This window comes from Pristis pectinata, chromosome 6 (genome assembly GCF_009764475.1).
Source record: "Pristis pectinata isolate sPriPec2 chromosome 6, sPriPec2.1.pri, whole genome shotgun sequence".
In the NCBI taxonomy this organism is placed as follows: Eukaryota; Metazoa; Chordata; class Chondrichthyes; order Rhinopristiformes; family Pristidae; genus Pristis; species Pristis pectinata.
The window spans coordinates 65,874,069-65,899,680 of NC_067410.1; the positions used below are offsets into that span (position 1 = coordinate 65,874,069).

The following is a 25,612-nucleotide window of genomic DNA, read 5'->3' on the forward strand; positions in this document are numbered from 1 at the left end:
CTATGTTTAATGGTCAGGCAGTTGACTGAGTTGTTCAGTGCACCAAAGGCAGAACGAGACAATCTACATTACAATTCTTCTTCTACCTCCCCTTCCTTCCACTACCCGCCCCCCCACTCCCTACCTCCCTTCCTTCCCACCCTCCCTCCGCCCACCCACCACCCTTCCCTCCCCCTCCTTCCTTCCCTCCCCCTCCTTCCTTCCCTCCCCCTCCTTCCTTCCCTCCCCCTCCTTCCTTCCCTCCCCCTCCTTCCTTCCCTCCCCCTCCTTCCTTCCCCTCCCTCCCCCTCCCTCCCCTCCCTCCCCCTCCCTCCCCTCCCTCCCCCTCCCTCCCCTCCCTCCCCCTCCCTCCTTCACTCCCCCTCCCTCCTTCCTTCCCTCCCCCTCCCCACCTTCCTTACCTCCCCCTCCTTCCCCTCCCTCCCCCTCCTTCCCCTCCCTCCCCCTCCTTCCCCTCCCTCCCCCTCCTTCCTTCCCCTCCCACCCTCCCCCCTTCCTTCCCCTCCCTCCCTCCCCCTTCCTTCCCCTCCCTCCCTCCCCCCTTCCTTCCCCTCCCTCCCTCCCCCCTTCCTCCCCCTCCCTCCCTCCCCCCTTCCTTCCCCTCCCTCCCTCCCCCCTTCCTTCCCCTCCCTCCCTCCCCCCTTCCTTCCCCTCCCTCCCTCCCCCCTTCCTTCCCCTCCCTCCCTCCCCTCTTCCTTCCCCTCCCTCCCTCCCCTCTTCCTTCCCCTCCCTCCCCTCTTCCTTCCCCTCCCTCCCTCCCCCCTTCCTTCCCCTACCTCCCTCCCCCTTCCTTCCCCTCCCTCCCTCCCCCTTCCTTCCCCTCCCTCCCCCTTCCTTCCCCTCCCTCCCTCCCCCTTCCTTCCCCTCCCTCCCTCCCCTCCCTCCCTCCCCTCCCTCCCCTCCCTCCCCTCCCTCCCTCCCTCCCTCCCTCCCTCCCCTCCCTCCCCTCCCTCCCTCACCCCTCCCTCCCCTCCCTCCCTCACCCCTCCCTTCCTCCCCCCCACCTTCCCCTCCCTCCCTCCCCCCTTCCTTCCCCTACCTCCCTCCCCCCCCTCCCTCCCTCCCCCCCTCCCCCTCCCTCCCTCCCTCCCCCCCTCCCCCTCCCTCCCTCCCTCCCCCTTCCTCCCCCTCCCTCCCTCCCCCTTCCTCCCCCTCCCTCCCTCCCTCCCCCTTCCTTCCCCTCCCTCCCTCCCCCCTTCCTTCCCCTCCCTCCCCCCTTCCGTCCCCTCCCTCCCTCCCCCCTTCCTTCCCCTCCCTCCCTCCCCCCTTCCTTCCCCTCCCTCCCTCCCCCCTTCCTTCCCCTCCCTCCCTCCCCTCTTCCTTCCCCTCCCTCCCTCCCCTCTTCCTTCCCCTCCCTCCCCTCTTCCTTCCCCTCCCTCCCTCCCCCCTTCCTTCCCCTACCTCCCTCCCCCTTCCTTCCCCTCCCTCCCTCCCCCTTCCTTCCCCTCCCTCCCTCCCCCTTCCTTCCCCTCCCTCCCTCCCCCTTCCTTCCCCTCCCTCCCTCCCCTCCCTCCCCTCCCTCCCTCCCCTCCCTCCCTCCCCTCCCTCCCCTCCCTCCCTCCCTCCCTCCCTCCCTCCCCTCCCTCCCCTCCCTCCCTCACCCCTCCCTCCCCTCCCTCCCTCACCCCTCCCTTCCTCCCCCCCACCTTCCCCTCCCTCCCTCCCCCCTTCCTTCCCCTCCCTCCCTCCCTCCCTCCCTCCCTCCCTCCCTCCCCCCCCTCCCTCCCTCCCTCCCTCCCTCCCCCCCTCCCTCCCTCCCCCCCTCCCCCTCCCTCCCTCCCTCCCCCCTCCCCTCCTCCCTCCCTCCCCTTCCTTCCCCTCCCTCCCTCCCCCTTCCTTCCCCTCCCTCCCTCCCCCTTCCTTCCCCTCCCTCCCTCCCCCTTCCTTCCCCTCCCTCCCTCCCCCTTCCTTCCCCTCCCTCCCTCCCCCTTCCTTCCCCTCCCACCCTCCCCCTTCCTTCCCCTCCCACCCTCCCCCTCCCTCCCCACTTCCTTCCCCTCCCTCCCCCCTTCCTTCCCCTCCCTCCCCCCTTATTCCCCTCCCTCCCCCCTTCCTTCCCCTCCCTCCCCCCTTCCTTCCCCTCCCTCCCCCCTTCCTTCCCCTCCCTCCCTCCCCCCTTCCTTCCCCTCCCTCCCTCCCTCCCTCCCCACCTTCCTTCCTCTTCCTCCCTCCCCTTCCTTCCCCTCCGTCCCTCTCCCGCTTCCTTCCCCTCCGTCCCTCTCCCGCTTCCTTCCCCTCCCGTCCCTCTCCCGCTTCCTTCCCCTCCCGTCCCTCTCCCGCTTCCTTCCCCTCCCGTCCCTCTCCCGCTTCCTTCCCCTCCCGTCCCTCTCCCGCTTCCTTCCCCTCCCGTCCCTCTCCCGCTTCCTTCCCCTCCCGTCCCTCTCCCGCTTCCTTCCCCTTCCGTCCCTCTCCCGCTTCCTTCCCCTCCTTCCCTGTCCCCCTTCCTTCCCCTCCTTCCCTCCCTCCCTCACCCTCCCTCCTACCCTCCCTCCCCCTCCCACCACATTCTTCCCCTCCCTCACTCCCTTCCCCTCACTCCCACCCTCCCTTCCCCTCACCTCCCCTCCCTCCCTCCCCCCTCCCTTCCCGTCCCTCCCTCCCCTCTCCCTTCTCGTCCCTCCCCCACTTCCTTCCCCTCCCTCCCTCCCTCCCCCCTTCCTTCCCCTCCCTCCAACCCCGCCTCCCCCTCCCTCCATCCCTCACTCCCCCTCTCCCTCCCCCTTCCTTCCCCTCCCTCCCCTTCCTTCCCTCCCTCCCCTTCCTTCCCCTCCCTCCCCTTCCTTCCCCTCCCTCCCCTTCCTTCCCCTCCCTCCCTCCTTCCCTCACCTCCCTCCCTCCCCTTCCTTCCCCTCCCTCCCTCCCCCTCCCTCCCCCCCCCCTCCCCCCTCCCTCCCCCCTCCCTCCCCCCTCCCTCCCCCCCTTCCTTCCCCTCCCTCCCCCCTTCCTTCCCCTCCCTCCCTCCCACCTTCCTTCCCCTCCCTCCCTCCCCCCTTCCTTCCCCTCCCTCCCCTCCCCGCCCCGCCCTCCCCTTCCTTCCCCTCCCTCCCCCCCTTCCTTCCCCTCCGTCCCTCTCCCGCTTCCTTCCCCTCCCTCCCTCCTTCCTTCACCTCCCTCCCTCCCCTTCCTTCCTCTCCCTCCCTCCCCCCTTCCTTCCCCTCCCTCCCCCCTTCCTTCCCCTCCCTCCCCCCTTCCTTCCCCTCCCTCCCTCCCCCCTCCTTCCCCTCCCTCCCCCCTTCCTTCCCCTCCCTCCCTCCCACCTTCCTTCCCCTCCCTCCCTCCCCCCTTCCTTCCCCTCCCTCCCTCCCCCCTTCCTTCCCCTCCCCCCCTCCCCCCTTCCTTCCCCTCCCTCCCTCCCCCCTTCCTTCCCCTCCCTCCCCCCTTCCTCCCCCTCCCTCCCTCCCCCCTTCCTCCCCCTTCCTCCCCTCCCTCCCTCCCCCCTTCCTCCCCCTTCCTCCCCCTCCCTCCCTCCCCCCTTCCTCCCCCTTCCTCCCCCTTCCTCCCCCTTCCTCCCCCTCCCTCCCCCTTCCCTCCCCCTTCCCTCCCCCTCCCTCCCCCTTCCCTCCCCCCTCCCTCCCCCCTCCCTCCCCCCTCCCTCCCCCCTCCCTCCCCCCTCCCTCCCCCCTCCCTCCCCCCTCCCTCCCCCCCCTTCCTTCCCCTCCCTCCCTCCCTTCCCATCCCTCCCTTCCCCTCCCTCCCTCCCTCCCTTCCCCTCCCTCCCTCCCTTCCCCTCCCTCCCTTCCTTCCCCTCCCTCCCTTCCTTCCCCTCCCTCCCCCTTCCTTCCCCTGCCTCCCCCTTCCTTCCCCTGCCTCCCTCACCCCACTTCCTTCCCCTCCCTCCCCCTCCCTCCCCCTCCCCCTCCCCCTCCCCTCCCCCTCCCCTCCCCCCCTCCCTCCCCCCTCCTCCCTCCCCCTTCCTTCCCCTCCCTCCCTCCCCTTCCTTCCCCTCCCTCCCTCCCCCTTCCTTCCCCTCCCTCCCTCCCCCTTCCTTCCCCTCCCTCCCTCCCCCTTCCTTCCCCTCCCTCCCTCCCCCTTCCTTCACCTCCCTCCCTCCCCCTTCCTTCCCCTCCCTCCCTCCCCCCTTCCTCCCCCTCCCTCCCCCCTTCCTCCCCCTCCCTCCCTCCCCCCTTCCTCCCCCTTCCTCCCCCTTCCTCCCCTTCCTCCCCCTCCCTCCCCTCCCTCCCCCTTCCTCCCCCTCCCTCCCCCCTCCCTCCCCCCTCCCTCCCCCCTCCCTCCCCCCTCCCTCCCCCCTCCCTCCCCCTCCCTCCCCCCTCCCTCCCCCTCCCTCCCCCCCTTCCTTCCCTCCCTCCCCCCCCTTCCTTCCCCTCCCCCCCTCCCTTCCCCTCCCTCCCTCCCTTCCCCTCCCTCCCTCCATTCCCCTCCCTCCCTCCCTTCCCCTCCCTCCCTCCCTTCCCCTCCCTCCCTTCCTTCCCCTCCCTCCCTCCCTTCCCCTCCCTCCCTTCCTTCCCCTCCCTCCCTTCCTTCCCCTCCCTCCCTTCCTTCCCCTGCCTCCCTTCCTTCCCCTGCATCCCCCTTCCTTCCCCTGCCTCCCTCACCCCACTTCCTTCCCCTCCCTCCCCCTCCCTCCCCCTCCCTCCCCTCCCTCCCCTCTCCCTCGCCCCTCCCTCCCCCCTCCCTGCCCCTCCCTCCCCCTCCCTCCTCCCTCCCTTCCCCTCCCTCCCTTCCCCTCCCTCCCTTCCCCTCCCTCCCTTCCTTCCCCTCCCTCCCCCTTCCTTCCCCTGCCTCCCCCTTCCTTCCCCTGCCTCCCTCACCCCACTTCCTTCCCCTCCCTCCCCCTCCCTCCCCCTCCCTCCCCCTCCCCCTCCCCTCCCCCCTCCCTCCCCCCTCCCTCCCCCTCCCTCCCCCCTCCCTCCCCCTCCCTCCCCCTCCCTCCCCCCTCCCTCCCCCTCCCTCCCCCTCCCTCCCCCTCCCTCCCCCTCCCTCCCCCTCCCTCCCCCTCCCTCCCCCCTTCCTTCCCCTCCCTCCCCCCCCTTCCTTCCCCTCCCTCCCTCCCCCTCCCCCTCCCTCCCCCTCCCCCTCCCTCCCCCCCCTCCCCTCCCTCCCCCTCTCCCTCCCCCTCCCCCTCCCTCCCCCTCCCCCTCCCTCCCTCCCCCTCCCCCTCCCTCCCCCCTTCCTCCCCCCTTCCTCCCCCTTCCTCCCCCTCCCTTCCTCCCCCTTCCTCCCCCTCCCTCCCTCCCCCTTCCTCCCCCTCCCTCCCTCCCCCTTCCTCCCCCTCCCTCCCTCCCCCCTTCCTCCCCTCCCTTCCTCCCCCTCCCTCCCTCCCCCTCCCTCCCTCCCCCCTTCCTCCCCTCCCTCCCTCCCCCCTTTTTTCCCCCTTCCTCCCCCCTCCCTCCCCCCTTTCTCCCCACTCCCTCCCCCCTTTCTCCCCACTCCCTCCCCCCTTCCTCCCCCTCCCTCCCCCCCCTTCCTCCCCCTCCCTCCCCCCTTCCTCCCCTCCATCCCCCTTCCTCCCCCCTTCCTCCCCCCTTCCTCCTCCCTCCCCCCCCTTCCTCCCCCCTTCCTCCCCCCTTCCTCCCCTCCCTCCCCCCCCTTCCTCCCCCTCCCTCCCCCCTTCCTCCCCCTCCCTCCCCCCTTCCTCCCCCTCCCTCCCCCCCCCTTCCTCCCCCTCCCTCCCCCCCTTCCTTCCCCTCCCTCCCCCCCTTCCTTCCCCTCCCTCCCCCCCCTTCCTTCCCCTCCCTCCCCCCTTCCTTCCCCTCCCTCCCCCCCTTCCTTCCCCTCCCTCCCCCCCCTTCCTTCCCCTCCCTCCATCCCTTCCCCCCCCTCCCTTCCCCCCCCTCCCTTCCCCCCCTCCCTTCCCCTCCCTCCCTTCCCCCCCTCCCTTCCCCTCCCTTCCCCTCCCTCCCTTCCCCTCCCTCCCTTCCCCTCCCTCCCTTCCCCTCCCTCCCTTCCTTCCCCTCCCTCCCTTCCCCTCCCTCCCTTCCTTCCCCTCCCTCCCTTCCTTCCCCTCCCTTCCTTCCCCTCCCTTCCTTCCCCTCCCTTCCTTCCCCTCCCTTCCTTCCCCTCCCTTCCTTCCCCTCCCTCCCTTCCCCTCCCTCCCTTCCTTCCCCTCCCTCCCTTCCCCTCCCTCCCTCCCTTCCCCTCCCTCCCTTCCTTCCCCTCCCTTCCTTCCCCTCCCTTCCTTCCCCTCCCTCCCTTCCTTCCCCTCCCCCCCCTTCCTTCCCCTGCCTCCCCCCCCTTCCTTCCCCTCCCTCCCCCCCCTTCCTTCCCCTCCCTCCCCCCCCTTCCTTCCCCTCCCTCCATCCCTTCCCCCCCCTCCCTTCCCCCCCCTCCCTTCCCCCCCCTCCCTTCCCCCCCCTCCCTTCCCCCCCTCCCTTCCCCTCCCTCCCTTCCCCTCTCTCCCTTCCCCTCTCTCCCTTCCCCTCTCTCCCTTCCCCTCTCTCCCTTCCCCTCTCTCCCTTCCCCTCCCTCCCTTCCCCTCCCTTCCCCTCCCTCCCCTCCCTCCCCTCCCTCCCCTCCCTCCCCTCTCTCCCCCTTCCTCCCCCCCCCTCCCACTTCCTTCCCCTCCCTCCCCCGTGCTGCCCCTGCCTCCCTCACCCCACTTCCTCCCCCTCCCTCCCCCTCCCTCCCCCTCCCTCCCCCTCCCTCCCCCTCCCTCCCCCTCCTCCCCCTCCCTCCCCTCCCCCTCCCTCCCCCTCCCTCCCCCTCCCTCCCCCTCCCTCCCCCTCCCTCCCCCTCCCTCCCCCTCCCTCCCCCTCCCTCCCCCTCCCTCCCCCTCCCTTCCCCCCCTCCCCCTCCCCCTCCCCCTCCCCCTCCCACTCCCCCTCCCCTTCCCCTCCCCTCCCCTTCCCCCTCTCACTCACTCCAACTTCCTCTAACACTCCCCCTTCACCTCCCTCTCTCACACCCTCCTTCCTCCATCCCTCCTTCCTCCATCCCTCACCCTCTTCCTCCCGATTCCCACCACCCTTCCACTCCTCGCCCCTCCCCCCTTCCTCCCTCCCTCCCCACTTCTTTCCCCTCCCTCCCTCCCCACTTCTTTCCCCTCCCTCCCTCCCCACTTCCTTCCCCTCCCTCCCTCCCCACTTCCTTCCCCTCCCTCCCTCCCCACTTCCTTCCCCTCCCTCCCTCCCCACTTCCTTCCCCTCCCTCCCTCACTCCCTCCACCCTCCCCAACCCCTCCCTCCATCCTCCCCTCCCCTGCCTCCCTCCACCACTCTCCTCTCTCCTCCCCTTCCTCCTTCCCTCCTCCCCTTCCTCCCTCCCTTTCTTCCTCCCCTTCCTGCCCCTACCCCTCCCCTCGCCTTCCTCCCCTACCCCTCCCTTCCCCTCCTACCCTAACCCTCCCCTCCCCTTCCTCCCTTACCCCTCCCCTCCCCTTCCTCCACCTCCCCTTCCTCCAACTCCCCTTCCCCTCCCACCTTCCCCTCCATCTTCCGCTCCCTCCCCATCCTCCCCCTCTCCCTTCCCCCTCACCATTCCCCCTCCCCTCCCTCTCCCTCCACCCCTCCCATTCCTCCCCATCCCCTTCCTCCCTCCTCCCCATCCCCTTCCTCCCTCCTCCCCATCCCCTTCCTCCCTACTCCCCATCCCCTTCCTCCCTCCTCCCCTCCCTCCCTCCTCCCCTCCCTCCCTCCCTTCCTCCCCCCACCCCTCCCCTTCCTCCCCCCCACCCCTCCCCTCCCCTTCCTCCCCCCACTCTCCCCCTCCCTCCCTCCACCCTCCCCCCCTCCACCCTCCCTCCCCTTCACTTCCCTCCCTCCCTCCCCTTCCCTCCCTCCCTCCCCTTCACTTCCCTCCCTCCCTCCCTCCCTCCCCCTCACTTCCCTCCCTCCCTCCCCCTCACTTCCCTCCCTCCCCCTCACTTCCCTCCCTCCCGCTCCTCCCAGGTACCCTCCCTCGCAACCTCCCACCCTCCCTCCTCCGTACTCTCCCCTCCCCTCCCCCACTCCCCCTCCCATCCCCTCCCCTTCCTCACTCCGTCCTCCCCTTCCTCCCTTTCTCCTCCCGTTCCTCCCCCCTCCCCTCCCCTTCCTCCCCACACTCCCCCCTCCCCTCCCCTTCCTCCCCCTACCGCTCCCCACCCCTTCCTCCCCCTACCCCTCCCTCCCTCCCTCCCCCCTCCCCTCCCACCCCTCTCCCCTCCCACCCCTCTCCCTCCCACCCTCCCACCCCTCTCCCTCCCCCCCTCCCACCCCTCTCCCTCCCCCCCTCCCACCCCTCTCCCTCCCCCCCTCCCACCCCTCTCCCTCCCCCCTCCCACCCTCTCCCTCCCCCTCCCACCCCTCTCCCTCCCCCCCACCCCTCTCCCTCCCTCCCCCTTCCTTCACCTCCCTCCCTCCCCCTTCCTTCACCTCCCTCCCTCCCCCCTTCCTTCACCTCCCTCCCTCCCCACTTCCTTCCCCTCCCTCCCTCCCCCCTTCCTTCACCTCCCTCCCTCCCCCCTTCCTTCACCTCCCTCCCTCCCCCTTCCTTCACCTCCCTCCCTCCCCCCTTCCTTCACCTCCCTCCCTCCCCACTTCCCCTCCCCCTCCCTCCCCCTCCCCCCTCCCTCCCCTCACCCCTCCCCCCTCCCTCCCCTCACCCCTCCCCCCTCCCTCCCCTCACCCCTCCCCCCTCCCTCCCCTCACCCCTCCCCCCTCCCTCCCCTCCCCCCTCCCCCCTCCCTCCCATCCCCCCTCCCCCCTCCCCCCCCTCCCCCCTCCCCCCTCCCCCCCCTCCCCCCTCCCCCCTCCCCCCTCCCTCCCCTCCCTCCCCCTCCCTCCCCTCCCTCCCCTCCCTCCCCCTTCCCTCCCCCTCCCCTCCCCTCCCTCCCCCTTCCCTCCCCTCCCTCCCCCTTCCCTCCCCTCCCACCCCCCTCCCCCTCCTTCCCCTCCCTCCCCCTTCCCCCTCCTTCCCCTCCCTCACCCTTCCCTCCCTCCCCTTCCCCTCCCTCCCCCTTCCCCTCCCTCCCCCTTCCCCCTCCTTCCCCTCCCTCACCCTTCCCCTTCCTTCCTCTCCCTCCCCTCCCCCTTCCTCTCCCTCCCCCTCCCCTTCCTCTCCCTCCCCCTCCCCTTCCTCTCCCTCCCCCTCCCCTTCCTCTCCCTCCCCCTCCCCCTTCCTCCCCCTCCCCCTCCCCCTTCCTCTCCCTCCCCCTCCCCCTCCCCCTCCCCCTTCCTCCCCCTCCCCCTTCCTCTCCCTCCCCCTCCCCCTCCCCCTTCCTCTCCCTCCCCCTCCCCCTCCCCCTCCCCCTTCCTCCCCCTCCCCCTTCCTCTCCCTCCCCCTCCCCCTTCCCCTCCCTCCCCCTCCCCCTTCCTCTCCCTCCCCTCCCCCTTCCTTCCCCTCCCCCTTCCTTCCCCTCCCCCTTCCTTCCCCTCCCCCTTCCTTCCCCTCCCCTTCCCCCCCTCCCCTTCCCCCCCTCCCCTTCCCCCCCCTCCCCTTCCCCCCCCTCCCCTTCCCCCCCCTCCCCTTCCCCCCCCTCCCCTTCCCCCCCTCCCCTTCCCCCCCTCCCCTTCCCCCCCCTCCCCTTCCCCCCCTCCCCTTCCCCCCCCTCCCCTTCCCCCCCACTCACTCCAACTTCCTCTAACACTCCCCGTCCCTTCCCTCTCTCACACCAGCCTTCCTCAATCCCTCACCCTCTTCCTCCCAATTCCCACCACCCTTCCACAACTCGCCCCTCCCCTTTCCTCCCTCCCCCCCTCCATCTCCCCTCCCCCCATCATCCCTCCCCTCCCCTTCCCCTCCCCTCCCACCTTCCCCTCCCCTCCCACCTTCCCCTCCCACCTTCCCCTCGCACCTTCCCCTCCCCTCCCTCCCCTCCCCTCCCCTCCCTCCCCCCACCCCCCTCCCCCACTTCCCCTCCCCTCCCCTCCCTCCCCCACCCCCTCCCCTCCCTCCCCCACCCCCCTCCCCCACTTCCCCTCCCTACTTCCCCTCCCCTCCCCTCTTCCCTTTCCCTTCCCCTTCCCTTCCTCCCCTCCTTCTCCCTCCGTCGTCCCTCCCCTTCCCTCCCGTCGCACCCCTCCCCCTCCCCTTCCTTCCGCCCTCCCCCCTCCCCCTCCCCCCTGTCCCCTCCCCCCTGTCCCCTCCCCCCTGTCCCCTCCCCCCTGTCCCCTCCCCCCTGTCCCCCTCCCCCCTGTCCCCCTCCCCCTGTCCCCCCTCCCCCTGTCCCCCCTCCCCCTGTCCCCCCTCTTCTCCCCACCTCCCTCTTCTCCCCACCTCCCTCTTCTCTCCACCTCCCCCTCCCTCTTCCCCCTCCCCTCCCCCCTCTTCCCCCTCCCCTCCCCCCTCTTCCCCCTCCCCTCCCCCCTCTTCCCCCTCCCCTCCCCCCTCCCCCCTCTTCCCCCTCCTCCCCCTCCCCCTCCTCCCCCTCCCCCTCCTCCCCCTCCCTCCTCCCCCTCCCTCCTCCCCCTCCCTCCTCCCCCTCCCTCCTCCCCCCACCTCCTCTCCCCACCTCCTCTCCCCACCTCCTCTCCCCCTCCCTCTTCTCCCCCTCCCTCTTCTCCCCCCTCCCTCTTCTCCCCCCTCCCTCTTCTCCCCCCTCCCTCTTCTCCCCCCTCCCTCTTCTCCCCCCTCCCTCTTCTCCCCCCTCCCTCTTCTCCCCCCTCCCTCTTCTCCCCCCTCCCTCTTCTCCCCCCTCCCTCTTCTCCCCCCTCCCTCTTCTCCCCCCTCCCTCTTAACCCCCCTCCCTCTTCTCCCCCCTCCCTCTTCTCCCCCCTCCCTCTTCTCCCCCCTCCCTCTTCTCCCCCCTCCCTCTTCTCCCCCCTCCCTCTTCTCCCCCCTCCCTCTTCTCCCCCCTCCCTCTTCTCCCCCCATCACTTCGTCCCTCCCTCAAATATACAATAGACTATTAGGATTATTGGCATCACCAATGGTGTAGGACACTTTTTATTCATGTATTGTGTTTGATCAAACTTCAGCTGGATATAGTTGGAGTGGAATTCTTATCTGTCATCTTGTACTCCAAATTTGGATGTGGAGGCTACAAGCATGCAGTCTGTCACACTTTCATCTTCAGGGAAGCCCACAATCCTCACAGAGCTGCGTTTACATTCTAATACAGAATAAAAAGAATTGCTGGAAACATTCAGCAGGTCAAGCTGCATCTCTGGAAAGAGGAACAGTTGAAGTTTCAGGTCCTTGTCCCTGCTGATATTCTACTTATTTTTATCTGACAATTGAGATGGGTAAGTATTCATCTTTCTTGGGTTGGAGGTATCAGTGATATTCATTTTGGAATAGTGCATGGCAAACCTTGATTTGTTGGAAATGTCCTGCTCAAGACTAGAAATTTGAAGCATTCGGTTCATGGCTAGGTTCATCTGCATAAGTAAGTTAAAACTGAGTAGCCTGCTCACAGCTCAGCTCATTTCAGGCCTTCACTCATGCTTGGCTAAACACAGAAGTCCAATATCAGCTGAAGGATAGTGTCCCTGTCCTTCTGCTCCACCATTGGACTCACCATTTAGAGCACTGGAGAGAAGAGCCAAATGTTCCTCACATTCACTCTCTCAGCTTGACATCAGGATTGGCTGGAGTACAGAGTATGGTAGCATAGTTCCTGGGCAAACCGCTGGATCTCCAGATCATTGATCCAGGCACGTGAACATGAACCACACCACAGCATCCATGAAATTTAAATTCAAGTCATTACATCGATCTGAAATTGAAAAAAGAAAGTCTCAGTAAAGGCAATAATGATACCACTGGATTGTTATATAAAAAAAACCTATCTGGTTTACTGTTGTCCATCAGTGTAAACAATCGATAGTCCTGTCTGGCCTGTATGTGACTCCAGACTCATCAATGTGTTTTCTGCCTCCTCAGTACGGGGACAGTTAGGGATGGACAATAATTGCTGACATTGCTTGTGACCTCCTCTTCCTGATAGAGAAAGGTTCAGGAAGGTGGGGTTTCTCTGATAGAGTTGTCACAGGCATGATGGGCTGAATGGCCCCTTTCTGTGCTATAACTATTCAATGAATCTATGAACAGGTAAGTATAAAAAAAGGCAACCCTGATCATTTGAATAGAGTCATGAACCCTGTGGTGAAAGGTAAGAGCAATTAAATGCTTGAGTTACTTTATCTTTGTTTTTCAATTATTTTTCAGTATGATATTGTATTTGAATTAAATTTTAATAATTGTTAATTTTGTTGACATTATTAAAATATTGCTGACTATCAGAAGCTCTTTTAAAATGTTCCAAAGCCTTTGACATCTGAAGCCTACTCACCTCTCCAAGTCTCAGCTGGTTTATGGCATGGAGAGAGTGTGTGTGTGTGTGTGTGTGTGTGTTTTCTGCCCTTTGCCTTCCAAGAAAGATAAGTAGGGATAAGTGGGTGCATGGGCAATAAATGTGGCAGGTTCAGATTGTAGACTGGACCAAAGCCGTTCTCACCAATCGTTTTTCACTATTATTCACAGAGGGGAATTGTTCACCTTCAGTCTTTGGAGGGATATCCCTTCATCTGAGAGCTCCTCTCCCTCTCCTCTCATGTAAGGCTCAGATATTTGTAAGCTGACTTCAGACGCAGCAGATTGTGGGTCGAAGTCCCATTCTAGAGTCTTCAGCCCAGATGTCAAGGCTGAAACCCTCATACAGTACTGGGAGTGTGCTGTCCATCTTTCAGATGAGCTGTTGAGTTTCATTGAGTTGTGCACTTTTTCCTCAATATTTATTTGTCAGTTAACATTCCTGGGAAAAATGGGTTATCTGGCCACTATCACTTTACTGTGATCTGGTGAATCTCTGTAACCTCAGTCCCAGAGGGTTGTGGAAGCTAGATCATTGGAGGTATTCAAAGATGAGGTGGGTACATTTTTGAAAGATTGTGGAATTGAGGCTGTGGGGAGATGAGGAAGGGGAGATCAGCCATAATCATATTGAATAGTGGGGTAAAATTGAGGGGCCAAATGGCCTCCTCTTGCTCTTATTTTCTTGTGTTCTTACTGTGCATAAGTCTCCTACCTTACAACAGTGATCGTATTTCATTGACTTAAAGTGCTCTGTTATGTCATGAAGGGGAGGAGAAAGGCATTGCACAGGTCCTGTCTTTTTTCTCCTCCTCCTCCTCCTCCTCCTCCTCCTTGCTAATAGTTTGTTTTGCTCTGCATGGCCTCCGTTCATTCTGTACCCCAAAGAAAATAGATCAAATTCTAGAAACATCAGGTTACTGGAAGTCAGACAAAATCTTTAAGCACTAGTACTTCTTGAATTTTTGCAACAGTCTTTGGAAGTCAATCGGTTTAAATAAGGTTTGTGGGGCAGGGAGTGGAGTCGTTCCTCCTGCTATTGAATGCTTGAGTCAGATGGAGAATAGAGTTTAAATTTGGCAACACCTTCATCAAATCAATGCTGCTTAAGTACTGAAACAAGTTTCAGCCTACACTGCAGACTTCTGACAGGGGTTAATGCCATGTGCACTGATGCCTTTCCCAATATAGCAGCCAGTGTGACTCACACTTCACATGCATATATGTGCATTTGTCACCAAATTAAATGCAATTCAATACCCATAGCATGTGAGCAACAAGCACTAAACAGAATGCTCTGGTTATAGACTCAATAATTGAGGCAGGAGTGAGCTGTTGCCCTTAGGAGACCTCTTAATGGAATTGGGCCTGTATAAACAAAATGATCTTTACATCTAATCATTATTCCTATGGAGAAGAATAATTAGAAATTTAAATCCGTAATTTGTTCATGTTACCTTTCGTTTTCATGAATATTCACATATCACTGATATCCATGAATTATGATGTGCTACATTTTGATTACCAGGGTTACAGCTTCATAGGCGAATGATGAATTGATTCTTTTTAAAGGATCACAAAGGTAAGTATAATATTGCAGTCCATGTGTATCATTTTATAACACATAATCCAGTAAGTAATGAGTTTTTTTTTGTCACACTTAATGTCATGTTGTATGGATATATTGATGACTGAAAACAAAACAATTAAAATGAACATCTTTGGTTATTTTGTCATAAAGTTTAGCTAAATAAATATAAGCTTTTAATAATTTGAAGCATAACAACTAGGTGCAAGGTAAACCATTCAATATAATCATGGCTTGTTATCCAAATTTAGCAACCTTTTTCTGCTTTCATCCTTTGCTTCTTGCTCTCTTTAGCTATTAATACTATACAGTATCTGACTCTTTCTTTACGATGGCTTCAATTGCCCTCTGTGATAAAAGAATTCTGCAGGTTCATTATGCTTTGGGGAATAAATTTTTCTTCATCTTAGTCCAAGATAGCTTACCCACATATCCTTAGGCTCTACCTATGGAGGTTCTGGACTGCCCCACCATCAGCAGCACTTTTCCGTCATCTAGTCTGTCCAGTGCTGTCATGATTTTTATGTTTTAATGATGTCCCCTCTCATTTTTCTGAACTTGAGCGAATATAAACCCAATCAATCCAATATTTCTTCTTTCCTTCTTTCTTTTCCAATCTTTTTATTAATTTTCAAATTAATAAACATAACAGTAGTAATTATACACATGATACAAAAAGATCGGGATTACAATAATAACAGTTAATGTATACAGACACAGAGTAAAATGTGTAATCTGAATTTTAAATTTTATTTACAGCATGGTAACAGGCCCTTCCGGCCCAACGAGTCCGCACTGCCCATTTTAAACCCCAAATTAACCTACCCGTACGTCTTTAGAATGTGGGAGGAAACCAGAGCACCCGGCAGAAACCCATGTAGACGCGTGATAATTGAGCATGAAAAAGATTTTAAAAGAAATTTGATTATATGAAAAAAAAACAAAAAAAAAGAACAATAACAAACCAAATAGTAATAATAAACAAAAACTAACCAAAAACTAAACAAAAGCTGGGCTGTCGTATTTCGTCGGTTAAAAGCATTATTATGTCGTTAACTCCATTCCTCTGAACTTGAATAGAAAGTTATTGAAAGGGATTCGGAAAAGGTCAGCTTACATCATATGAAAATGCTGAATAAATGGGCTCCAAGTTTCTTCAAATTTAACCAAAGTCTCAATAGTACCACTCCTAATTTAAGTTTAAACATGTTATAGTTTGGGAGAACCATTGGAATGTAGTAGGGGGTTTAGAATCTTTCCATTTAAATAGAATGGATCTCCTGGCTATTAATGTAACAAATGCAATCATACGACAAGCTGAGGCAGATAAATGGCCAGAATCCATCATTGGTAACCTAAAAATTGCAGTAATAGGATGAGGGTGTAAATCGATACTCAATACCACTGAAATAATATCAAAAATGTCTTTCCAATATTTTTCCAAAAGAGGGCAGGACCAGAACATATGTGTCAGGGAAGCCACCTCAGAATTACATCTATCACAGATAGGATTTATATGGTTATAAAAACAAGCTAACTTATCCTTATACATATGGGTCCTACGAACCACCTTAAACTGTATCAAAGAGTGTCTAGCACACATTGAAGAGGTATTAACTAATTGGAGAATTTTCTTCCATGTCTCTATAGGTAAAAGTTATCTTCATACATCAGTCCTACCATCCCAGGAATCAGTCTGGTGAACCTTCGCTGCATGCCATTTATAGCAAAAATACCATTCATCAGATAAGAGCAAAAATGTTTTAATACTCAAGTTGTGGGTTCACCAAGGTCCTCACAATTACAGTAAAACATCCTTGTTCCTGTACTCAGTTCCTCTCACTATGAAGGCCAATGAACAATGTGCCCTCTAAGCACCTGCTACACCTGAATGCTTACCTTCATTAAATGGTGCACAAGGACACTCGGGTCTCATTGTACCTCTCCCTTTTCTAATCTCTTGTCATTCAGATAATAATTTTCCATCTTGTTTCTACCACCAACCTGGATAACTTCGCATTTATCCACATTATCCTGTATCTGCCATATATTTGCCCACTCACTCAACCTGTCCAAATCACTCTAGAGCTTTCCTGAATCCTCCTGCAGCTCACACTCCCCCCAGCTCCAAACCTGAAGATATTACATTTTGTTCCCTCATCTGAAAATCAAATCTGGCCAGTTAACACCTGCCTCTCTATTTTGTTTTTGCTTGTGGAGCACAGATATACATTCAAGGCAATGCAGCCAAATCTGCAGAGATGATCATTGCTGATAGAATCAGGTTTACTATCACTGACTTATAAGACGTGAAATTTGTTATGTTGCGGCAGCAGTACAGTGCAAAGGTATAAAAATTACTATAAATTACAAAATAAATAGTGCAAAAAAAAAAGGAATAACATGGTAGTGTTCACGGACCGTTCAGAAATCTGATGGCGGAGGGGAAGAAGCTGTTCATAAATCATTGAGTGGGTCTTCAGGCTTCTGTACCTCCTCCCCAATGGTAGTAACAAGAAGAGGGTATATCCCAGATGGTGAGGATGCTTAGTGATGGATTCCGCCTTCTTGAGGCACTGCCTCCTGAAGATGTCCTCGATGGTGGGGAGGGTTATAGTGGGAAAGTTCAACTTCTGTGGAATTGGCTCCAAGGAGCTTGCTTCTCCGCCTGTCCTCAAGTCAGCTTTCAAATGTGCCTTTGCCGCTTTAGGGCAGAGGTGTCATAGTGTGTCATTAAGACCCACAGAAAATTAATTTGATTCCAACCAGGAAGCTTAGCAATTTGATTCCCAAAGCTAAGTAACTTTGTTGATTCTCGATCGAGTGCCAAGTGGAGGTGAAGCATTCTATCTCTGGGAGTATTGAAGTTTGAGGGCTATATTAATATTGTACATCCAATCAAACTTGCTCATTTAGATCAAATTATGATTCAGTTTTTGGTAATTAAATTGTCATTGCTGGTGGCCTCAAAAATAGCCACTCTGCTTTTCCATCTTGCCAAGGATGGATAGAAAGTACTGAATCATAGTGTCCGAGAAACGTTCAGCTTTATGTGGAGAAAATGCAAATATGTGCTGCAGACTACAAATCAACTTTAGACCTAGATTATGTAGTTTATATTTAAGCTCTGGTTAACCCATTTCTTCTGTGATATTTCTTTCAGGACGTCAGCAATCTTCCAATACGTCGGACAGTGCTGATCATGTGGTGTTATCAGATTCTCATCTTTCACCGAGAAGGTAAAATATGAGCCGATGCCAAAAGTTTAATAACTGCAATGTGCCCGATTGTTAAGCTAATTGAAAAGGCTAAGATTATTGGAAAATGATGAATGCCAGTTCTCATATCAGTTGAGAGATGTATTGTCGCCAACAAATAATCATTGTGCTGCGCATAGTTTTATGTTTATTTGATATCCCGTCCTGAGTCCTGTCCTCGCTCAATAACTTCGGTGTCACATCTGAAATTTTAATCTCTCCTGTGCTGTGTCATGTCCTTATTCTGCCCTTCAGCAGGAATCCATTGTAAATAAGCTTTCAAGCTCAATTTTGATGTCCTAGATAAATATCTTTAATAACTAAACAAATAAGGACATGGTTTTTTACTAGACACACACAGAGAATGTGATGTCTGACTTGTATCGCATTTCGTTGTCAGTTCTTATTAGAGGTAGTTTTGGATAAACTGAAAGGTCATTGCCGTTGGAGAGGGGTTTCTGCAACTGTCTTCAGTAAATCGGAGCTACAAGTGTGACAAAGGAAAAGCAAACATCTTGATGCCCATACATAAAGCAGGAATATTTTTCTCTCTTTCAGAATTATGACTCAATGTCTTTATGACAACCCCACAGTTGCATGGTCAGTTTTACTGACACCAGAACTACATAAACAGGCCATTAAGAGAACTCAAGTTTTCAAGCTGTCATGGTGAGATCTGAACTTCAGTTCTTTGGATTCATTTATTCAAGTTTGTAAATTGCAAGTTTACATAACTACTATAACACACTTAACATCCCACAACTCCTTTGAAGAAGTTTACTTCCATCTAGATTCCAGCATCTGCAGTCTTTTGTTTATCCTACAACTCCTAATCCTATGCAAGGTCCAGCCCAGTGTTAGCATCAATGTGCAGCTGGGGAAGCACTCTTTCTACTGCCTCTGCCGTAAAAATCAGAAATTCTTCCTCTTCTTATTTGTCTCCAGGTTCCAGCATCTATTAAAGTCTGATATGAATGGGAGGGACATTGCACTAGGCAAGCTTCATTAGTTTTTACTCCACAAACCACAACGGTGTTGGATGTTGACATGCATAAGAATCAGCCCAGCACTTGGTTTTATTGGGTGTCTGATCTAATACAACAGACACTAGGCTTCCATTGCAGAATAGACATGATAGATCCTGATCCTGATAAGTTCTCTCTTATCTAGTACCTGAGAAATCAGTGCATTAAGGTCAAATTTCTCCCGCATGTGTTTCTGTTTCCCATCCTACTCCCAATCAAAGCAAGCATCCTATATGTTAATAAAGTACATGAGCTAATTCATTTTGTATGATTGCCAGTAACTGGTAATTAATTCATTGAACAGCCAGCTATCAAGAAAACTATTGAGTTAATTGACATCAATAATTCTGTTTTCAATCATCAGTAATAAATTATCTCTCTTTGGTTCAGCAGGTACCTTGCCTCGTACATTGCTTTGGGTTAATTAACTGTTAAGTTATATCCCGGTAGCTATCAAGAATATTCAGCAAGAACTAATATTAGCCATGTGTGCAATGGGCAAGATGTAAGTAATTGAAAAGTAATTGAGAAAAAAAGTCTTTTATTTGTCAAAATCATATGAAGATAGTCCTTGATTATAGCTCCATAGAATTGTGTCATATTTTCAACACAGAAATGAACTATTCTGCCTGTCTGGTTCATACAAGTGATTATGTACCATACACATTATCAACATATTCTTCTCCTGACTTCTCCCTCAGTTAGTTCTCTAGAGCCTCAAGTGTATCTACCCAAGTCACCTCAACTGCATCACGTTGATCATTCCGATCCTTCTTCAGCTGAAAAAAATTTTCTTCTGAATTCTGTATTGGATTTATTAGTTGCAACAAAATGGACTCTTTTTTTTCTGAAAAAGGAAGAGGAAAAAGCATCATATATATTTCAAACACATTTGGAAAATTGTTTTTTCTTATTTTTGGCACCAGCTGTTTTGCTCATTTGGGCACAAAATAAACCAAATAATGCCAGAACCTGCTGCCAGTGTTGAATTATTGACCTGCAAGGTACATAAAAATTATTGTAGATCTGCCACTGTCAACTTTCACTCCCAATCCAATCTGTCATTAATGTTAAGGCAACACAGAGCAGCTTCATGCAGTACCCTTCCTAGCTTAGCTGGCTGGCAAACATGTGAAAATATATGAATGTTTCTGAAAGGCAGGTAACTATAGGCCGGTTAGCTTAACGTCTGTAGTCAGGAAAATGCTTGAAGCTTTCATTAAGGAAGAAATAGTGAGACATCTGGATAGAAGTGGTTCCATCAGGAAGACACAGCACGGGTTCAGGAAGGGCAGGTCCTGTTTGACAAACTTATTGGAGTTCTTTGAGGATAATGAGCTCAGTGGATAGAGGGGAACAGGTGGCTGTTGTATACTTGGATTTCCAGAAGGCATTCGATAAGGTGCCACATAAAAGACTTGTCCATAAGGTAAGAACACATGGAGTTGGGGGTAATGTATCAGCTTGGATAGAGGATTGGTTAACCAATAGAAGGCAGAGAGTTGGGATAAATGGGTGTTTCTCTGGTTGGCAATCAGTGGTGAGTGGGGTGCTGCAGGGGTTAGTGCTGGGCCTGCAACTGTTCACAATATACATTAGTGATTTGGAAGAGGGGACCTAGTGTAGCATTTCTAAGTTTGCTGATGACACTAAATTGAGCGGAAAAGCAAATTGTGCAGAGGATGCAGAGAGCCTGCAGAGAGATATAGATAGGTTAAGTGAGTGGGCAAGGGTCTGGCAGATGGAGTACAATGTTGGTAAATGCGAGGTCATCCACTTTGGAAGGAAAAATAGAAGATCAGATTATTATTTAAATGGTGAAAGATTGCAGCATGATGTTGTATAGAGGGATTTGGGAATGTTTGTGCATGAATTGCAAGAGGTTGGTTTACAGGTGCAACAGGTTATCAAGAAGGCAAATGGAACGTTGGCCTTCGTTGCTTGAGGGATTGAATTTAGGAGCAGGGAGGTTATGCTGCAACTGTACAGGGTACTGGTGAGGCCGCACTTCGAGTATTGCGTGCAGTTCTGGTCTCCTCACTTGAGGAAAGATATACTGGCTTTGGAGGCGGTGCAGAGGAGGTTCACCAGGTTGATTGCGGAGATGAGGGCATTAGCCTATGAGGAGAGATTGAGTCGCATAACTATACTCACTGGAATTCAGAACAATGAGAGGGGATCTCGTAGAAACATATAAAATTATGAAAGGGATAGACAAGATCGAGGCAGGAAGGTTGTTTCCACTGTTAGGTGAGACCAGAACTACGGGACATAGCCTCAAGATTCAGGCGAATAGATGTAGGACGGAGATGAGGAGAAACTGCTTTTCCCAGAGAATAGTGAATCCGTTAAATTCTCTGCCCAGGGAAGCAATAGGGTCTACCTCATTAAATATATGTAAGACACAGATAGATTTTTGCATAGTTGGGCAGATTGGCACAGAACTTTTGGAATTTCCTTGCTGGATACAACAGTTGCACATTTATGTCCTTCCTAAGATTTACCATGATGGCATATCCTCTTAGATAACAATGAAAGGAAATAAGCAGAGAAACGTCAACAGTGAAGGAGAATGGGTCAGCAGCAATGACCCCTTTCCAGACAACGTGGATGCAGATCTGCAAAGTAAAGTCTAAGGTACATTGCAACCCTGGCAAAATGTTTGGTGTGCTAATTGCAACAAGTAAAGTTGGTTTCATCTCAAGCGAGGAACAGCTTTGCTGTTTACAGGTTTTGTTCTGAAGGTAGTTTTGATTTACGCTATGTCTAATAAAGCAAAGTAATATAAAGTTAAATATTTAATTGCGCTGATGCTTTTGGCGGCAAAAACTCATTTGTTACCTCATTGAGTTGAGGTATTCAGCATGATCTTGTCTGTTATTGGTAAAGAAAATTCCCTATTTTATGATATAAAGGCAAACACATCAATGTGATTATGATATCCATTTGTGTAAGGCCCATTCTCTTGTAAGCTTGAACTCAGGAGGTAAGGCAAGAGTGCCGCAAGGCAACAGGGGACTTGTCATAGGTCAGTGTCCCAACTTGTAATTGGACAACAGAAAGTGTGGATGTGGGCAGCTAGCAGAGCTGCTGCCTCAGAGTTCTGGAGTTTGCACATTCCCCTGTGACCATGTGGGTTTCCAGCAGGTGCTCCGGTTCCCTTCCACTTCCCAAAGACATACGGTTTGGTAGATTAATTAGCCTCTGTAAATTCCAAGGTATGTAGATGAGCAGTAGAACCTGGGTGGAGTTGTTGAGAGAATAAAATGGTATTTATGTGCGATTAGTGAAGATGGCTGGTACAGACTCTGAGTTGAAGGGTACGTTTCTGTGCTGTATCTTTCTATGACTCCATCTTATGGCGTTAATAATTTTGATCATTGGATTTTGACAATAATGAGCTATCACACCAGAAAGATCCCATATCTGATCCCGGGGTTGGGCTGAGCTAGCTACTTTAGCCAAATATATCATCAGTTGGGCTCAGGGGAAGGTACTATTTGACCAGAATTCCCACTCTTGACTGAGCTTGTGCAGTGCAGTGAAAGACATTTGATGACAGGATTGTGTGCAGGTATCGTCAGAATAGAATGACCTGTTTCCAGGGCACGTGTAAGATCAATGTCAATATTAGTGAGTTCCTGGTAAGCTGTTACTACTTGTCAAACTATACTTGGACAAAAACAAATGCCACTGAGTGAATACTTATTTGAATTATCAGGGGTTATTTAACTTTGAAGTTGATGCAATTAGTAAGTCATATTAATACATATATTTAATAAAAAGTATGCCTTAAATGAGAAAAATTGCACAATGAGAAAAAGTGGTGCTTTAAATTTTGATATATCTTATTTATTCAAATAAGTGATCATCTCTGAGCATTAACTCACAAAGTGTTTCCATGAGCTTGGGCCACACTTTTACTGGCTGAAGGACAAAATTGCTCTGAAGTGTAATTTAAAACGTGCTTTTCTTTTCAAATACCTTCCTGCTGTGTCTCAATTAATCAAAGATTTACCATAAACCTTGCCCAGCAGCCCCCAAAGCCAAATTAAGGCATGAAATACGGCTGCCTAATTTTTTCTAATTTGTATGGTAATTAAAATCCCTACATTCTTTTTCCTATTTAATTGTTCTCCCACAAGGTGGCTGATTGAACATTGCACATGCTCGCTGTGAAAATGATCTTTTCATGGATATTTTCCAAATTATGATGATTTTGCCAGCTTAACTCATCAAGTACTGAAACCATTTGACAAGGAAACGATTGAAAAAATGACTTCAGCAGGAAGTATTTGCATGGCACCATCATGATTTATGGCCCAGTCCTTTGCAAAACCCTCGCAGCCTAGAAATTCATTCAGGCAGTTGGCAAATGGGTGCAGAGACTCTAAATCTCCACAAGCAACTTTCTTGCTGCCAGTGGCCCTCAGGAATGAATGAGGAAGGTAAGGGAGAATAGGATAAGGGATTGAACCCTGAGCAAGCAGTAACAGTCCAGTGTGTGTACAGAGCCCCGAGAAGATCTGTTTCTCTTCCTGGGTCCACAAAAACATTGTCTAGAATCATTTATTTAATGCCTACCCTTTATTAAATGCTACTGGCAAGGGAACAATAGCCTGTCACATTTATCCCTAACCAATTTGTAGTCTTAGCCTGAAAAGGTCTGTAGGTCCCTTTTTATGTATGTAATGCCTGTTTTACATAGTTATCCAATGAGGTGAGTTTTCTGCTTTTACATCACCAATACATTGGTACAGACTTATGCCTGCGTGTAATTGATGCAGGGAAGTCCTCTGGTTAACTGCTTTGAGGAGTTAGAACTCTGAAGGTCCATTTAACTTTTCTCTGCTGGATTTCTGCCATCTTCTTAATCTTTTTTTTTAACTGTAACAAAGAGGTTGAACACTCTGCGCCTAGAGTTTTATATATGTCAGTATCAAAACTCACTAAAAATGGTTAAAAAAAATTTGGGTTAAGACAGTATAACTGAAAGGAAGAGAGGCTTCAGTGTCTTAAGGGAACAGGGAAATTTGGAAGGCATATAAAAAGCAGTGCTGATAATAAACACACTATCACATAAATTACTACAAATGATTCCTGGAATGGCAGAACTGATGTATGAAGTGGGGTTGGGTCAATCAGACTTATATTCACAAGAATTTAGAAGAATAAGAGGAGACCCAATCAATACCTACAAAATGTTAGCATGATTGGACAGATTAGATGCAGGAAGGATGCTCCTAATGGCAGGGCAGTCCAGGATCAGCGACACAGCCCAAGGTTTAACTATTTAAGACTTTTAATGAGAAGTTTCTTCTACCTGAGAATAGTGAGCCCATGGAATTCTCTACAAAAGAAGGCCATTATTAAATATATTCAAGAAGGAGTTAGATTATTTAGGATCAAGAGAAATGGGGAGAAAGCTAAAATAGGAAGTTGGCTGACTTGCCCCAAGCATATTAAATGGCAGAGCAGGCTTGGAGGGTTGAATAGCCTATTCCTGCTCCCATTTTCTCTTTTCTACGCTTTGACACGAAGCAGCGTAAAGATATTACCATCAGGCTGTGTTGTTTTTCCTGTGGTGGCTAGGCATTTATATGTACAACACATTGTCATTGTCATCTGCTTCATTTAGAGTCGTAGAGTAATACAGCATGGAAACAAGCCCTTTGGACTAACTTGTCTGTGCCAATCATGATGCCCATCTAAGCTAGTCCCATTTGCCTGCACTTGGCCATGTGTGCCCATAGACAGTTCTCTTTCACAGATGTACATTATAATAGTGCATAAAATAACCCCAGTCAAAGACAGTGTTATGTAACTTTTAAGTCTTTGTTCACTGGAATATCATTGTCTCCAGCTGGAAACATTGAATAGGTCAGACAGCACCTGTGGTAAGAGCAACAGAGCTAATGCATTTCTCGTATTTTCCAGTGACATAGAGGAAGTCATTTGGCCCATCAAGTCCATGCTGGCTCTCGGAGGAATCCCATCATTCATATTTCCTCACTGACGAACTGAGGAAGGGTCTTCTGACTGAAGCATTAACTTTGTTTATATTTCCAGAGGTGTTGCCTGACCTGCTGAATGTTCCCAGCATTTTCTGTTTTTATTTCAAATTTCCAGCATCTGCATTGTTTTAGGTTCTTTGAAACCCTGATATTCACTCCCTTAGCTCATCATCTCTGTTTTCTTGTAAGTCTCTTATTAAAGTAACTTTAGCCAAGTTTTCATTCATCTCACCCAATATCTTCTCATAAGGGTAGCGTAGCAGTTAGTGTAATGCTATTACAGCACCAGGGATCTGTGTTCAATTCCGGCTGCTGTCTTTAAGGAGTTTGTACGTTCTCACTGTGTTTGTGTGGGTTTCCTCCAGGTGATCTGGTTTCCTCCCACATTCCAAAGACGTACAGGTTAGGAAGTTGTGGGCACACTATGTTGGCGCTGGAAGTATGGTGACACTTGCAGGCTGCCCCCCAGAACACTATATGCAAAAAGATGCATTTCACTAGGTGTTTCGATGTACATGTGACTAATAAAGATACAGTATCTTATCTTATAACTGGACTCCAACATTTGTCTGCATTTGCTCATGTGACATTCTATAAATATATATTGTTTGGCATTTGTGTGAATATAACTGTTCTCTTTCAAAAACCCATTTCCTTGTAAAAACAATCCAGCATTTTACATCCCTGCCTGTGAAAGATTTAATCCTTGAACTAATATCAGTGCTTAACCTTATTATACCAGCTTCATTAACACTGGGAATGTATTTATTTTTCTTTTGCAAAATAGTTCCTCTGTATTCTGAAAGTCACCCATTCATGTTTGGCATTAATAGAATAGTATCTAAATCCAATGAGAGGTACTGTGGGCAACAAAGATTACAGGCTTACTTTGCTTCAACTGCTACCCATAGCCTGGTGTTGCCTGATGTACCTTTCTTTCAACTTTTCTAATCCACCATCAATGACTAATCTTTAAACTCTCACGCAGACATTTCAAATAGATGTTCTGTATGGTACACCCATTTTTCAATGGTTTTGAAGGCAAACACAAGAGTATCAGCTGCTGGTTGTATTCATCTTTAAAGTCTCCCTTGATAAAGAATGGAAAGCAGCAAGATCTCATGTATTGGCCTGGATTACAGGCCTCCTAACCCCACTCACTTTGTTTTAAGAATACCAAGAATCTTGAGATGTTTCCTGCAAGGGATTCAACTCCCCGAAGATTCAGTTCATCTGTGACCATACCTTGAAAACCTTGGTGATCAATGTCCAGCACAGTGACACAGCAAGAAGAACTGCTGCTTCACAGCACCAGAGACCTGGGTCTAATCCTGATCTTGGGCACTCTCTGCTTGCATGTTCTCCCTGTGACCGCATGGGTTTCTTATAGGTGCTCTGGTTTCCACCCACATCCCAAAAATATGGGGGTTGGTAGGTTAATTGGCCACTGTAAATTGCCCCAAGTGTGAAGGTGGAGGGTAGACTCCAGGGGGAAGCTGATGAGAATGTGGGGAGAGATTTTAAAAAAAAGGGATTATT

At 53.1% G+C, this 25,612-nt stretch overlaps 1 protein-coding gene across 1 annotated transcript; it reads left to right on the forward strand.

Moving 5' to 3' along the window:
* Positions 1 to 3,490: 3,490 nt before the first annotated feature.
* On the forward strand, positions 3,491 to 6,778 carry LOC127572140 (uncharacterized; the record flags this gene model as incomplete). Its single annotated transcript, XM_052019091.1, is given in 6 exon segments — positions 3,491 to 3,642; positions 4,175 to 4,309; positions 4,806 to 5,140; positions 5,555 to 5,636; positions 6,579 to 6,735; positions 6,737 to 6,778. Coding segments are annotated over 6 exon segments (903 nt in total), but the record flags the coding sequence as incomplete, so codon positions are not given.
* Between the last annotated feature and the right edge of the window lie 18,834 nt (positions 6,779 to 25,612).